Raw genomic sequence first — 14048 nt, forward strand, 5'->3', positions numbered from 1 at the left:
CACACACACTCTGTGCACAAGTACTTGCATATATACACTTCATTGGCAAACAAGCAATTTCGGCACTTTTCACAAAGAATCCACAAAGAATAACGATAGATACAAAATATATTCCACCATGAAAAACATATAATTCCGTAAAGAGTGAACGATACAAGAAATGGTGTGTACGTGTATGTAATTAAGTTACATAAATTCGTGCGATGATCAACTTCTAACACTTCTAACAATTGCATATTAGGTATGTATTATATGAATGCATAATAGGTATTTATATAGGATCTATTTAGCTGTATAATTGTAACGAAATGCCAATGTCCGCGGACCTAGGCAATTGTGCAAATGCGATGGTGTACGATTAATTAAATTGGGAATCGTGTTGTTAGACCAATTGCTTAGGTCCCTCCTGCCAGACGAAGAAAGATAAAACGAATGACACAGAAAAATGAAATATTTAAAAACAGTCGAGACTGAGGTTAATATTACATTTACGTTTTTGTCATACGACAAATTTTTTAAGCTCATTGATTGTTTATAGCATGGAGAGATGCGAGGATCTCTCTTACAGCCAATTAATAGGCTTGAATAATTTGTTGTGCGACAAAAAAAAACGGACAAATATAATATTAGCCTAAGAGAACAGGGAGTAGAATAACGTAATCAAGTTATCTTCCAAAAGAAAATGGAATCTTAATACGCTTCGATTCTACAACGCTGTGCTAATATCAATAATGATATATATATACACACACACAAATATATACACATGTGTGTGTGTGGGTGTGTGTGTATACACATATATGTGTATATATATATATATACAGGGTGGAGCACTTAAATTGAAAACCTTGAAAGAATATTTTATTTATTTTTGATGGTACGAAAAAATGTTTCAGATAAAATTGAAACGATTTCGAGAATGTATTTTAGTCATGTTGTTTTTTTCTAGATGTAGACTTCAAAAAGATATAAAGGTCACCTCCACTTTTTTAAATGAAATTATAATGATTTTTTTTACATAATTAATGTTGCCAACTTAGTAGAAATTCTACCAGATCTAAAGGTTTTTCCCACTGAGAGATTTTTTTAGGGGTACAAAAAGTTCAAGAATTTTAGGTGACATTTTAAGAGGAAATATAAAGAAATATCCAAATTACGGCTAAAATATTGAGAAAATTGTAATATATGGGGATAACTTTTGAACAGACCTAGTAATGGTGTAACATAATATGATTCCTTTAATTCAGTGTATGAAAGTATTAAAATAGAGATATTAAAAAACCAATAGTTTATAATTATATATTTTATTCTGATGCATATTGACATGAAATATTAAATTCTCGTAAACTACTAATTTTTTTATAATCATACCTTAATACTTTTATGAACAAAATAATGAGATAAATCAATCGATGTAAAGAAAACACATAGTTGCGTATTTAAAAGATTCATTTTGCCTACATATTTTTTTAAAGCAACTATATGTTTTCTTTATATTAATTAATTCATCTCACTATTTTGTTCATAAGAGTATTAAGATACGATTATAAAAAAATTAATAATTTACGAAATATAATATTTCATATCAATATGTGTCAGAATAAAATATAAAATATCTCGTAAACTAATGTTTTTTTTATATCTCTACCTTAATATTTTTATATACAGAATTAGAGGAATCATATTATGTAAAAAAATCATATCACATATATTCATATCTTTTTGGCGTCTCCACCTAAAAAAAAACAACGTGACTAAAATACGTCCCCTTCGAAACTGTTCCACTTTCATCTGAATTTGTTTTTTGTTCATTATCAAACATAAGTAAAATATTCAAGGTTTCCAATTTTAGCAGACCTCCCTGTATATACATATTCTTTCTTTTTTGTTTTTCTTCCAATTGAAATGACAAACTGATCTAAATCTATATTTTTCGCACTGGTGCGAATAAACGGCAAACAAGTCGTAGAAAAAGAAAAAAATACATACATATTTAAAAACCTATTTAATTAAAACGAAGCGTATTTAATTGAAATTGCAATTGAATTGAGTACGTAATCGGCGTGTTCGTGTTTTCATATGAGATGAATAAAATTTTATTTATTTTCTAGTGATAAACTTATTATATTTCGATAAAATTTATTCCTCAGTTGCATTTTCTTCTAAAATTACAATTTCGGCTGGACTGAATTTACTTAGCACGTAAGTTTTGATGAATATATGAAATATAAATTATACAATAACAATTTCTTAAGTACGCACGAGTGGATAAAAAAACATATTAAAACAAGATCCTCGGTTCTATCCGTTTTAAGTACATTCTTCAACTTAATTGTTTATTCTATCTTTTAAACACTTATGATTAATACATACACGCACGCATGCACACACATACACAGGGTTGTTTCATAATTTGCGGATAACTTCGTTCATGGACAATTAGAGGGAGCCAAATTGAATCGAAAAGTTCTGTATCATTTTATAATTTTCGCAATATTTAATGAGATAATAATTAAAGATCCACGAATGAGCGTGCGCTCACATGAAGAGACTGCGATATGGAAGTGTGCTCTACGAACAGCACAATATTTACAAACTGCTTCTGCTTAGCAAATGCCACTTGTAAAGACTTTTAAACATCTCACTACGTTCCTAGTAACTATGAACATATATAAAGCTAAGCTGTCTCTTCGGGCGGATACACTTATTTAAACTTTAAGCATCACCATACTTATTTGAGGATCTTTTTTAATGATTATGTCATTAATTGCGAAAATCGTAAAATGATATAGAACTTTTCGATTCATTCAGTTTAGTCTATTCTATCTGCAGAGATGATTTGTGCATTATTAGACAGCTTATATGTGTGTACACACACATACACATAGCGAGAGAGAGAGAGAGAGCGTATGCGTGCGTGTAAATTATACACGAAATTAAACAATCCCCAATTAATCTTAAGCTATGAGTATCGTAAAAAAATCTTTTGGATTAAGTTTATTTAGTTTCAAGTAAGAATCTATGATCAGCTTAATCTCAGGTTCACGCGATGTCCTTTGGATATTTTGTCAGATGAAAACGTTTCCGAAAATTTTTCTAGATTTTTCGTAGTTTTGTGAATGAAACTATATTTTTTACGTAAAAATCAATTTTCTTCGTCATCATGAACGTGAAAAAAATTAACATTCAAAGTCATAATAATTAGCGAAATATTTTATCCTGATTCTATGAAACATGAAATATCTTGCATTTATCTCTTTTAATAATTTTTAAAAAATTATTTTATGTATAAAATGACGACAAGAATCGATTTAAAAGATAAGTAATCACATTTAAAGGAAGAGTGCAATCACTTATTGCAAATGTATTGCATCTACGCAAAAAATTAGAACGTTAATTGAAAATTTTCTTGTTATTCGTACATAAAATGTCGAATGTTAACGTAAGGATATTGAAAAGTACGTTATGAGATATTTTATATTTTGCATTAGAATGTATCGTAACGAAAATATAAAATATCTTGTTACGTTTTCATGTTTCATTGATTTAATATTTTTTTCTGCAGAATGATGAGGAAAATCCGATTTATGTAAGAAAAAACACAGTTGGTTTAATTTCAAAAAATTAACGTGATCTTGAAATTTCGAAACTGTACTAACTGCAGAATGTCTCCTTCAACTAAACAAATTTTATCCGAAATATTTTTTTATAAAACTTATATATTTTAAGATTATATTGGTAATAATAATTTTAAGATTTGTTGGTAATAATACTTTTTAGTAAACCTCGCTCTGTTGTATGTACATGTGTGTGCATGTGTGTATATCATATGTTGTTATCTAATGAAATGGATAAAATAATATATTCCATTTTTCGTTGACAAGCTTATACACGATCATCCTTTACATTCGTCATAAAATTTAATTAATTTTTTCAAAGGCGGAGTGAGATTAGCAAGAATCAATCTGTGCAAACACATTGTATAGTGTTCAAAGGAGCATTGTAAATGAGGACAGGAGATAAAAGTCACAAAAAAATCGTTTAAAATGGCGCAGATGGTATGATATTGTGATCTATACAAATTACAAATCACGAAAGCATCTACAAGTAGTAGATATTTAAGATATAAATATATACATATATAGATACACACATATACACACACACACACACACACACACACACACACACACACACATATATACACACACACACACACATCCTTCTATGGTGTGACTAGAAAAAGGAGACGCTGTCTTATTAAATGCATACGCGCAATACAGCGTGCAAAACACAAATGTGTTATTAACAAGTGAGGACAACTACAAACGTACCTAACTAAACAAAACGCAAAGAAAGAAAAACAGATATAAAGAAAACAGAAATGAAGATACCGTCTGATACATGTAAGAATAAGCAAAGTAATATAAAATAAATGAAAGAAGAAAAAAACATGATACTCCTGCCACGCAGTGAGTCTTTAGACAGCTTTAAGAGAATAATTATAAATAATAAAACAATTATTAAATAATTACGATGAACTTTCTATATGTTGAATCGTGTCTAGTGGGAGAAGTACTATCGAAGTAAAGCAACACAAAAAGATTAATACTACTATTGCCACACATAAATTAACGCATTTTATATGACTATTGATTATCTCTATCGTATGTTCTTTCGTTTTTTGTTTTTCTTTTTTTAATTTTCTTTGGTAATACATATAACAAAAAGGGTAGCTGTTACGGAGTAGCTTTTGGTGTTTTGTTTGCTGTTTTACGAATGAACGTTGCGCGGTTGGTGAACGAAAGACCTCTTTGCTAGAGTATTAAAAGTATCAGCAAAGTGGCGACGGAGTTCCATATACTTGTGTTTTTGTATATTTGGTGAAGTTACACACACACACACCATCACTGTTATCCATTGTCACGCGCTATTATCACGTAGCTGTCATAGATATGCGTAGCGAACGACAATTATGTGTAGCGATTATCCGACATTTGCGCTATAAACAGGATGTAATCTACATCTTTTGTTGCGGGACGACTCATCAATCGCAATAGAAATTTTCTCGCTGCGCGAAGTTCGTAAAAAGAAAAAGTTAAACCTCCTGAATAGCCGCCGCGATTATATTATATCGTGACGTTATAAGCGAGAAATGACACGTTAAAGTGTTTCTTGTCTTTTATAAATAAAGAGAATTTGGATAAAATAAAATAATAAGATTGCAAAAACTTGTAAAAATGAATGGATGAAAGATGTTCTTACTTGTCCCGGCAGTCAATAAATAGTCGTGAAAGATGATAAAAGCACGTGAAGTGCGTTTATTTAATGCGCATGCGTAACTATTTTCACTTCACGTACCTTTTACGACTATTTATTGACTGTCAGGGCAGATAAAGATAGCTTTCATCCATTTTTACAAGTGTTTTAAAACGATCTGATTATTTTGTTTTATCTACATTCTCTATATTTACAAATGGTATGCAAGAAACTTTAACTTTTCTCGCTTATGACGTCACGAATCAATATGGCTGCGACGAGTATTCAGGAGCCTAAAAATGAAAACCGCATAGTTGCTGCGATTATTCTTATTGTCATTATTATTATTATTATTATTATTATTACGATTATATTGTCATTATTCTTAATATTATAAGTATTCTTCTTATATTACCACTATGATTAATTATTAATACTTATTATTATCAGAGCGTTAGTTGTGTACCGATGTTATTAATAGCGAAGATTATATTGAATTGGCCTTTGAGCCGGCTGATCTTTTTTCTTTCTTTTTTTTAGCATTTATTATGACAATGATCAATTAAGTTTGCGAATTCAACAGCTTTTTTCCATTCATCTCCTCATTCCTCTTATTCCCAATTTCGATTTCAGTCAAATCTTCCCTGTCCTTTCTCACTTATATTAAAGCATATTTTTCTCCTTTACTTCGGACTTGCATTTCGTTCATTTTGAGTGGTCCAAGACTTGGATTTGGAGTTAAGTGTTGTTTCACGAAAGAGAAAGGGGAAACAAAACAACAGAGGCGATATATGCGAACCAAAAAGGAGAGAGAAAGAAAGAAGGAGAATCGGAACGGAGGTAGAGATGAGACGGGAGATTGAGTGGCGCCATTAGAATTTCGACAGCGTTAAATTAGACGTTACTTAGATTCAGCGATTCAGTGAATTGAGCAGAGTTGATTGATTATCTTTCCGCGCGTTGCGTTTTCCTTTTTTTTCCTCCTAGCGTGCTCTCGCGTGTGTGTATGCGTGCGTGAATGTTAAATTTGTGTACATGTGTAAGCTCGACAATCGAAAACGAGCGAGCTACTCTTTGTAAAGCGAGATAAGAGATTGAGAAAAAGGAAAGCCAATCGCAAGGACGATGCGTTGAACACGTTAAATACTGCGATCCTCAGAAGAAGTTATATCTTAGGAGTAATACGTGTCCTTGCGAATTATTACATTTAAATCAATAGGGTATGAGAATCAAAGTTTGTTGTTGCAGAAAACAATTGAGAATTGCTGCGATTGGCCTTTGTATGTCATTTGATTTATTAAAGATAACAATCTGTTGCAAACGTTTCGAAGTTCTTCATCTTCCCACATGCATGATGCACGAGTTCTTTTTGAGCGTTGCGACACGTCTAATTATAACGGGAAATTATAGCAAGTATCGCTTCATTATACCGTAACATCGCACACAGGAACCAAACTATGAATGGAGGAAGTTATTCATAAGTTTTCAACGCGAGAAGCTAATAGAAAAAAGTATATATATATATATATATATCCTTTACTCACACTCGTCATTTTTTGTTTTTCACTCACCCTCGTGAGGTCATTCGCGTTTCATACATCTATTAAAAGATTACACCGTAATGAGATGGTTTTGAACTATAATTTTACTTACAAGGGAAGGTTTCGCGAGGTTTTAAATTCTGATTTTAATAAAACTTTGTGTACATATAGGGATGCATAAAAAGATGAATTTAGAAAATATCAGTTGTGGCGGAAAGATGGTTTGAAGGAGTGAAATCATCCCTTTTGTATGTAAAGCGGTTTTCAGCTTTTTCGTTATCTCTCGAAAACACTATTTGAGATAAAAAATGTTTTATACAAAAGTTTTACGATAGAATTAGCTGTATTCATTCGCGTTAATACTTTATTAAAAAAATTTTTTTATTGCTCTAAAAAAATATTGACGTAAATAAACAGTAAACATATAGTACATAAGTACACCATTCTTTAAATGTGCCGTAATTAAGATAATTTCATATAAAAAATATTGTCGCAATTAAGATAATTTCATATCAAGTGCTCTGTAAATTAGGACATTGTCTAGAAAGATATGCTACATATCGAACGCATCTGTTTAAATCTCAAATATGAGTCAACGGATCTCAAATGGTCGTTACAATGCCTAGTTGAGACAATGCGTTCGTTGGTCTTTTAAATTTAGGTCAAGGAACTGAATTCATTTAACCTGAGAACGGATTAGTGCGACTTCATGAGAAGCCAAGGACAAACATAAATTTAAACGATTTAGAGAATAAATTTTAAAACGAACAATAGTTTATCACTATTACGTAAGTAGATGGGAAAAATTAACATTATAAAAAGCTATATGAATTTTTGTATACATTATATACTTATGTATCATGGAATAAATTTTTAGTGAGTCGAAAAAGTAAATTGAAATATTACGGTACGTTATGATTTTTAGACAAATCTAAATTTATGCTATATATGTACTATATATATATATATAAATTATGGAATTTTTTGTTTGGAAAGATCAGTAGTATTAGTTTTTTGTTTATACGTCTTTTTGTTAACTATGAATTCTTATTAATAATTCTTTTTCACGTATAGTATTAATTAAAAATGAACTCCAATGGGTAAACATTGTCTAATAAAATTCTCACAGCATATTCCAATTTTTTTTCATGGAAATCAGGATGTGAAATTGCGTTTTGCTTTCTTATTTGATTTATTATATTATATGTAAATAATTATTAGTTTAAATACTGTTAATCTACCGTGAGTTCATCACTAACATCAAATTTCTTCAAATATATTCTGAATTGTAGTTAAATTACTACTGCACCTTTAATGCATTCCAGAGGAAATTATTATTAGTTCTCATCCTTGAATTTTCAGAGCAAACTTTAGAGTCAATTAACCAACTTTTAAGGATAATTATTCTTGCTCGGAATTGTCTCTAGTTTGCTCTGAAAATTCAAGGATATGAGAACTAATAATAGTTTCCTCTGGAATGCTTTAATCATCCAAGCAAACAGGCTGGCTTTTTTTAGTACTGGATTTTCTAATTATTGTCATTGTAATTGGATTTAATAGACTAAATTTTTAGTTAAATATTTTTTTTATGGCAACGTTAGATTAATCTATCTGTCTATGATCGAAATCCATTTCGCTTATGGACTTATTCTACGCTCTGTAACATCCCTAGTTACACGTGAATGATCAATCAATATAGAATTAACGTCAATCGACGTTGAATTAATATCGATTTGACGTTGAGCGACGTTGAATCAACATCGATTTGACGTTCATCAACTAACCAATAATGGCTTAGCTGGAAAACCAGTTATTCCCGACATGTTTACATCTCTACTGCTACTGTTCATTGTAGACGGCGTATAAAACTCTGTGATCTACAATGGGTAGTAGCGGTAGTGGATCAAGGAGTAGGCATAGAAATCGACCAATCATAATTATCCTCCTCACATTCGACTATGATTGGTTGACTTCTACTCCTACTCCTTAATCTACTACTGCAACTACCCATTGTAGACCACGCATATTGTAAATCCAGGGTTTTACGACCAATATAAATGCTCCCTATAACACATCATTTGATCATATTCGATTGCAATAACACAAAGATTATTTCCTAATAGTCTCATATAACAATTTATAATTGATTTACAGTGAGAAATAATATACAAAATTTTCTATATAATTAGATAAAATATGATACACATGTAGATATATACATTAAACACGTGTTTGTAATATTACATACAAAGATTAAAGTAGATTCTCATGTAAGAGAATGAAAAATATACGTGATGCATTTAAATTCACCCAATTGTATAATTTTTTCGTGCAAGACGATCAATTGTCTTCTGATTATGACGAATTATACTTTGACCATTTTTCGGTGAACTCTAATACTTTTATTCTTTGTTCCTCAAAACTTTGTCTTTTTGGTTTCCGCCACAAGCTATGATCCAAATCCAACATTCCTCCTATTATTTCCTAAAAGATAAAAAAATTATATATAAACACACACGCACGCATGCACGCGCGCGCGTGAATAATTTCAACGATTGTATCTCACCTTGGCAAAATTTTGCGGAAACATTTTTTCGTCCTCGATGACATGAGCATAGCCAGGATGTGAGGCAAATTCGACCATAAAGTAAGATAAACCATTTGGTATGGCATGACGTATACCTTTACATGTTAAATCAACAATTTTCTTGTTGATGGACCATTCAGTTTCACATTCCAATAAAGCTTTCTGTAAAAAAAACAACGTTAAAGTAATATAAAAGTTTCAAATACAGCAATATCTTGTATTATAATACAATGATTTATTCACCTTAAAATATATTGGTGACAACTCGCCAATTTTTTTCGGCAACGGAATACACTCTAATTGCATATGTGAAAATTTACTACGTGTTTTGTACACTTCAAAAAATATCGGATAAAAATCTTCATCCGTAAACATTTTTGTTAATTTCCTTTTGAATTCCTGTAAAAAGAAATGCATCATGCAGTTTTATGTTGTCACGTCAAAGATCAATAGATAGAGAGATTGAATATTAAATACACAAGTAAGAATTACCATCAGCCTATCCCATACATCTTCATCTAATTGCAACTGACACGCCACATGCTGTATAGGTGTCAATATACAATGACCAGTACTCAAGGAGGTACAAGAAGGCAAGCTTAAGCAAATCACAGAGTCTATTGTAACGATCATATGCTTTAACATATTTTTCGAATCAAGGCACCACCAACAATTATCCATACATTTAGATAAATTCTTGTGTTCTTTAATTGCCTGTGCACGATCCCACTTGTCTTGTCTCATTTCCGAATCTGTTCGTGCAATTTGTTGCTCAAATAAATCATCCATATGATCTATGTTCTGCAAAAGAAGATATTATTTACAATTTCCACATTCGTACCATTTTCAATTCACTCGGTCAATTTACCTTGGAAGCGAGTTTAGTGAAGATTGCTTCATCTCCAATCATAGATTTTCCTTTCTCTCGTTGAAACTGCAATAAAAATTTATATTATGCTGTGTTAAAATCTTTCCGAGATTCTAATCGTTTGGATAATTTACCATTTCTTGTAGAGAATATTTATCATCGTCTGCGAAATGGCGTACTCTCTCACCAGAGATATGTGTCTCGACAGTTTTCTTATTTCTGTAATTTTCCCATTTAGATTGACTTCTGGGTTGTATCGGTCTTGCAGTACCTAATACGCACATTTATATGTAATTTCAATGTGGACAATTATTTATTTTCATTTATTTGAAATGAAAGCTATGTTACCTTTTGCATCCGTTCTTGTGAGAATTACATTCTCTTCTTGCACACTGGTACTACATGATGCAACATGTTTTTTCGCGTGTTCTAATTGGACTCTTAATTGCGCTGCTAATTCCTAAATAAATAAATCATTCCAAGTAAGTTTAAGATATAAATAAGTTAAAAATAAACAACATTTAATAGAACAGCAAGCATACATCATCACCCGTTAGTTCAGCTTTAATGATCCTTGCTCCTAATTTATTCATTTCTGCTTTGGTCAAAACGCCAACGTCTTTACCTTTATCTATTTCATTTGGGCTATTAATATTTCTTAAATCGACTTCTTTTGACTCGGACACAGGTAATTCGGTAACTGAACATCTCTTTTCACTACTCTTGTCTTTTTTCCAATTTTTTATACTACTGTTAGCAGGCACAGTCCGTTGATAATAATTGTCGTTATCTGTAGGTTTGCGATAGGTTTGCTTCAATTCAGTGCGATGGTGCGATGAATAGTCAGGTGTATTATATTTTCCAGCACGATCCTTACTTCTAGATCTCGATTTAGATCTCAAACGCTTTCTTATTCTCGGACTGGAAATTCTATGAGAGTCTCTATCATTTTTATCATTGTAATGTCTTCTGTGATGCAATTTATTCTGTCGAGTATTGGACATTCTTTCTGCTTCAATTATCATCGTTTGTATAGTTTCTAGGGACTAAAAAAATAACTTTATTTAAGTCATTAATAATTAATCTAGTACTTTGTGTATATACGAATTGCTCTTTTAATTTTAACTTACACCCCAACGTTCGGCAGCTACTTCCTCTAAACATTTACCGTCTCGTAAAGCTTGTTCCTCGGCACGTCGAAGACTCTTTTTTAGCCAATTTACATCCAAAATCTTCGGACTATCAGACCTTCCTGGATTATTTTGAGGTAATCCATCGCCTCCAGCTTTCCAATATGGATTCAATTCTCTGTCACTTTGTCCCGGTTTATTTAGAAAAATCTCTTTGCCTTTCTCTTTTAATTCTTGTGATTTCACATTAGGCTCTGATAAATATGGAATAAAACTTTCCACATTCATCCATTTGTCTCTTTTAAGCTGATTTTCTTGTGCTTTACAATCAACAACTTGATCTTTAGCTTTTCTCTCCACCCATTCGAATTTTGCGCTCTCATCGCTTTCCTAAAAGAATGTATATTATATAACTTCCATCTTACAAGTTTGTGTAAATGTTAATAACTAAAAATTATAAAATTTTTAATATTCACACTGCTTGAAGATGAACATTTTCTCTTTTTTTTATGTTTTTTGTCTCCTTTTTTATCTTTTTTCTTTTTAGACTTAGATTTTTTGTTTGATCTTCTATCGACAAATAAGTCAATATCTTCATTATTGTAATTGAGTTTATCAATTTTCTCCTGTCGAAAAAAGAAAAAGTATAATCATATAGAAAAAAAATAGTAAGGGGAGTATCAGACTACGGGTTGACGATTATGATTGCCCGGTTCTATTTCAGCCAATTACGATGGACTCGCTACATTGTGATTGGTTGAAATAGAACCGGGCAACCGTTAATTCTAATCGTCAATCCATAGTCTGATATGGGTATAACATACATTGAAAGCATTATTCGAGATATACATTTTTTGGATAATCATTTAGAATACGTTCACTTCTGATATCAATGAAATTAGGGTGATATTTCATTTGTGTGTATTTGTCATATGACAAAGTTTTCAAGCCTATATTTTACATAGACATTTCGTATGGTAAAAAGCTGTACAAAACACAACACCGACAACTATCGATAGGCATGTACAGAAAGTTATAGAATAGACCTCAGGTTTAAACATTAAGCTGATTCTACAATGAGTCGGTAGTCGGCAATCTTAAGTCTTAACCAGTTTTAACCTAAATACGTGACTATGATTTTTTGCATCTAGTTGTTAATTGTACAGCGAACCGTTTAGCTTGATTAATGAGAAGGAATAAAGTCGAATTTGGTCAGTCTTAAGAAAATCGGTAGTCAGTCATACAAGTTGGCTGTTGGCCAACTCCACTGATTCATCAACTATCGACTACCGACTCATTGTAGAATCAGCTTTAAAGTTGAGGACTATTCAGATTAGAAAGTTTCCATACTTCTCATAAGTAAAAAGAAATAACAGTGGTAATTATTTAGAATATGGATCCCCGCCCCTAGAATCTTAATAAAAATGTATTCATTCGATGCGTTTTCATTCGAAACGAAAGAATCTGGCAAAAAGAAAACCGCGGCGGTCGGTCTCATGAATTGAGTTATTGAGTGTTGAAAGTTCGAGACTTTAGAGGTTAAGGTATTTGTTATCTCCACTTGATACAGCGCACATTTTGATACAGCGATACATTTTTATTAAGATTCTAGGGGGAGGGGCCGTATTCTAGGACCCGTATTCTAAGTAATTACCATATAAGAAAATAATTTGTATTTTTTAAGTGCAGATTTTACATTTGTTTTCTAACCTGAATAGTCGTCGACTGTAATGCTTAATATCTCGATTCATAGGGCCGAACTAATGTTTTTTCTTCCAGATTCTTTCGTTTCGTGTCAAAAACGCGTCGAATAAGCCTAATTTCATCAAAAACGAAGATGAAGTCTGTATTCTAATATAAAATTTTCCGAAATTTACGAAAGAAAAAATACATTGATTCTTCATATTTATAACGCATTTACAAAATAAAATAAGGTAACAAATAAGAATTACCATAATTGTTCGCCCGGCGTATGTTACAATTTATTTGAGAAATTTGTTTTTGCAAGAGAATAGCCCCGGACTCCTACGCCATAAAGATCCTCTTCTTCTTCTTTGACCAGCAGATTTTCGTTTCCTCCAAGGAAGCATAAAACCCAAGACACAATGGGCGCATTCAGCAGAAAAAAGCGCTACTGAAGCGCTCGCTGTTATTGGTGTATTCTTTTAGATCATTCAATCAGAATTTTAGATCTAGAAGAATAGCTCTAGTAGCGCTCTTTTCTACTGAATGCGTCCAATGCGAGGGAATAGCGATAGGAATAACATAGTTTCAACCTATCAGAAACTGTGTATTCCGGTGTATCCGATTTCTGATAGATTGAAATCGTGTTATTCCTATCGCTATCGCTATTCCCTCGCATTGTGTCTTGGGCTTAATACCAAGCTTTCTTCGTAGATCACTGGGCTAAAATAGAGTTATAGGCTACGTTTACACCGTGCGTTTAGTCCGCGACCTATACGATAGGTGTCTTTGTTTAACCTACAGGCTAAACAAGGACATCTATTGTATAGGCCGCGGCCTAAATGTACGGTGTAAACGTAGCCATAAATTCATAAGGAATCAAAAGTAAGAACCAATCGTATTGAAGAATTTTACAACAGTTGCAAAGCTGCTTTCTCTGCTGAATACAGCCAATAGGCACAGGCAACAAGGAATAACGA

General features: G+C 31.9%; 1 protein-coding gene across 1 annotated transcript; it reads right to left on the reverse strand.

The window, feature by feature from the left end:
- Window positions 1-9151: 9151 nt before the first annotated feature.
- On the reverse strand, window positions 9152-13456 carry LOC108726100 (CWF19-like protein 2 homolog). The gene is made up of 11 exons (XM_018453478.1): window positions 13337-13456; window positions 11862-12010; window positions 11386-11775; window positions 10798-11301; window positions 10604-10715; window positions 10390-10526; window positions 10256-10321; window positions 9880-10188; window positions 9631-9786; window positions 9367-9549; window positions 9152-9284 (listed from the first exon to the last, which is right to left on the reverse strand). Exons 1-11 carry the CDS (start codon window positions 13338-13340, stop codon window positions 9156-9158), a joined length of 2139 nt encoding a protein of 712 aa, XP_018308980.1. The 5' UTR covers window positions 13341-13456; the 3' UTR covers window positions 9152-9155.
- Between the last annotated feature and the right edge of the window lie 592 nt (window positions 13457-14048).

The sequence above is a fragment of the Mycetomoellerius zeteki genome, unplaced genomic scaffold, assembly GCF_001594055.1.
Source record: "Mycetomoellerius zeteki isolate Tzet28-1 unplaced genomic scaffold, Tzet1.0 scaffold389, whole genome shotgun sequence".
In the NCBI taxonomy this organism is placed as follows: Eukaryota; Metazoa; Arthropoda; class Insecta; order Hymenoptera; family Formicidae; genus Mycetomoellerius; species Mycetomoellerius zeteki.

Coding starts and splice junctions, on each gene's coding strand:
- LOC108726100 (XM_018453478.1), bottom strand. Junction 10,716..10,797: donor CTGAACTAACGGGTGATGAT/GTATGCTTGCTG, acceptor TTATTTATTTAG/GAATTAGCAGCGCAATTAAG. Junction 10,189..10,255: donor TCACTAAACTCGCTTCCAAG/GTAAATTGACCG, acceptor CTTCTTTTGCAG/AACATAGATCATATGGATGA.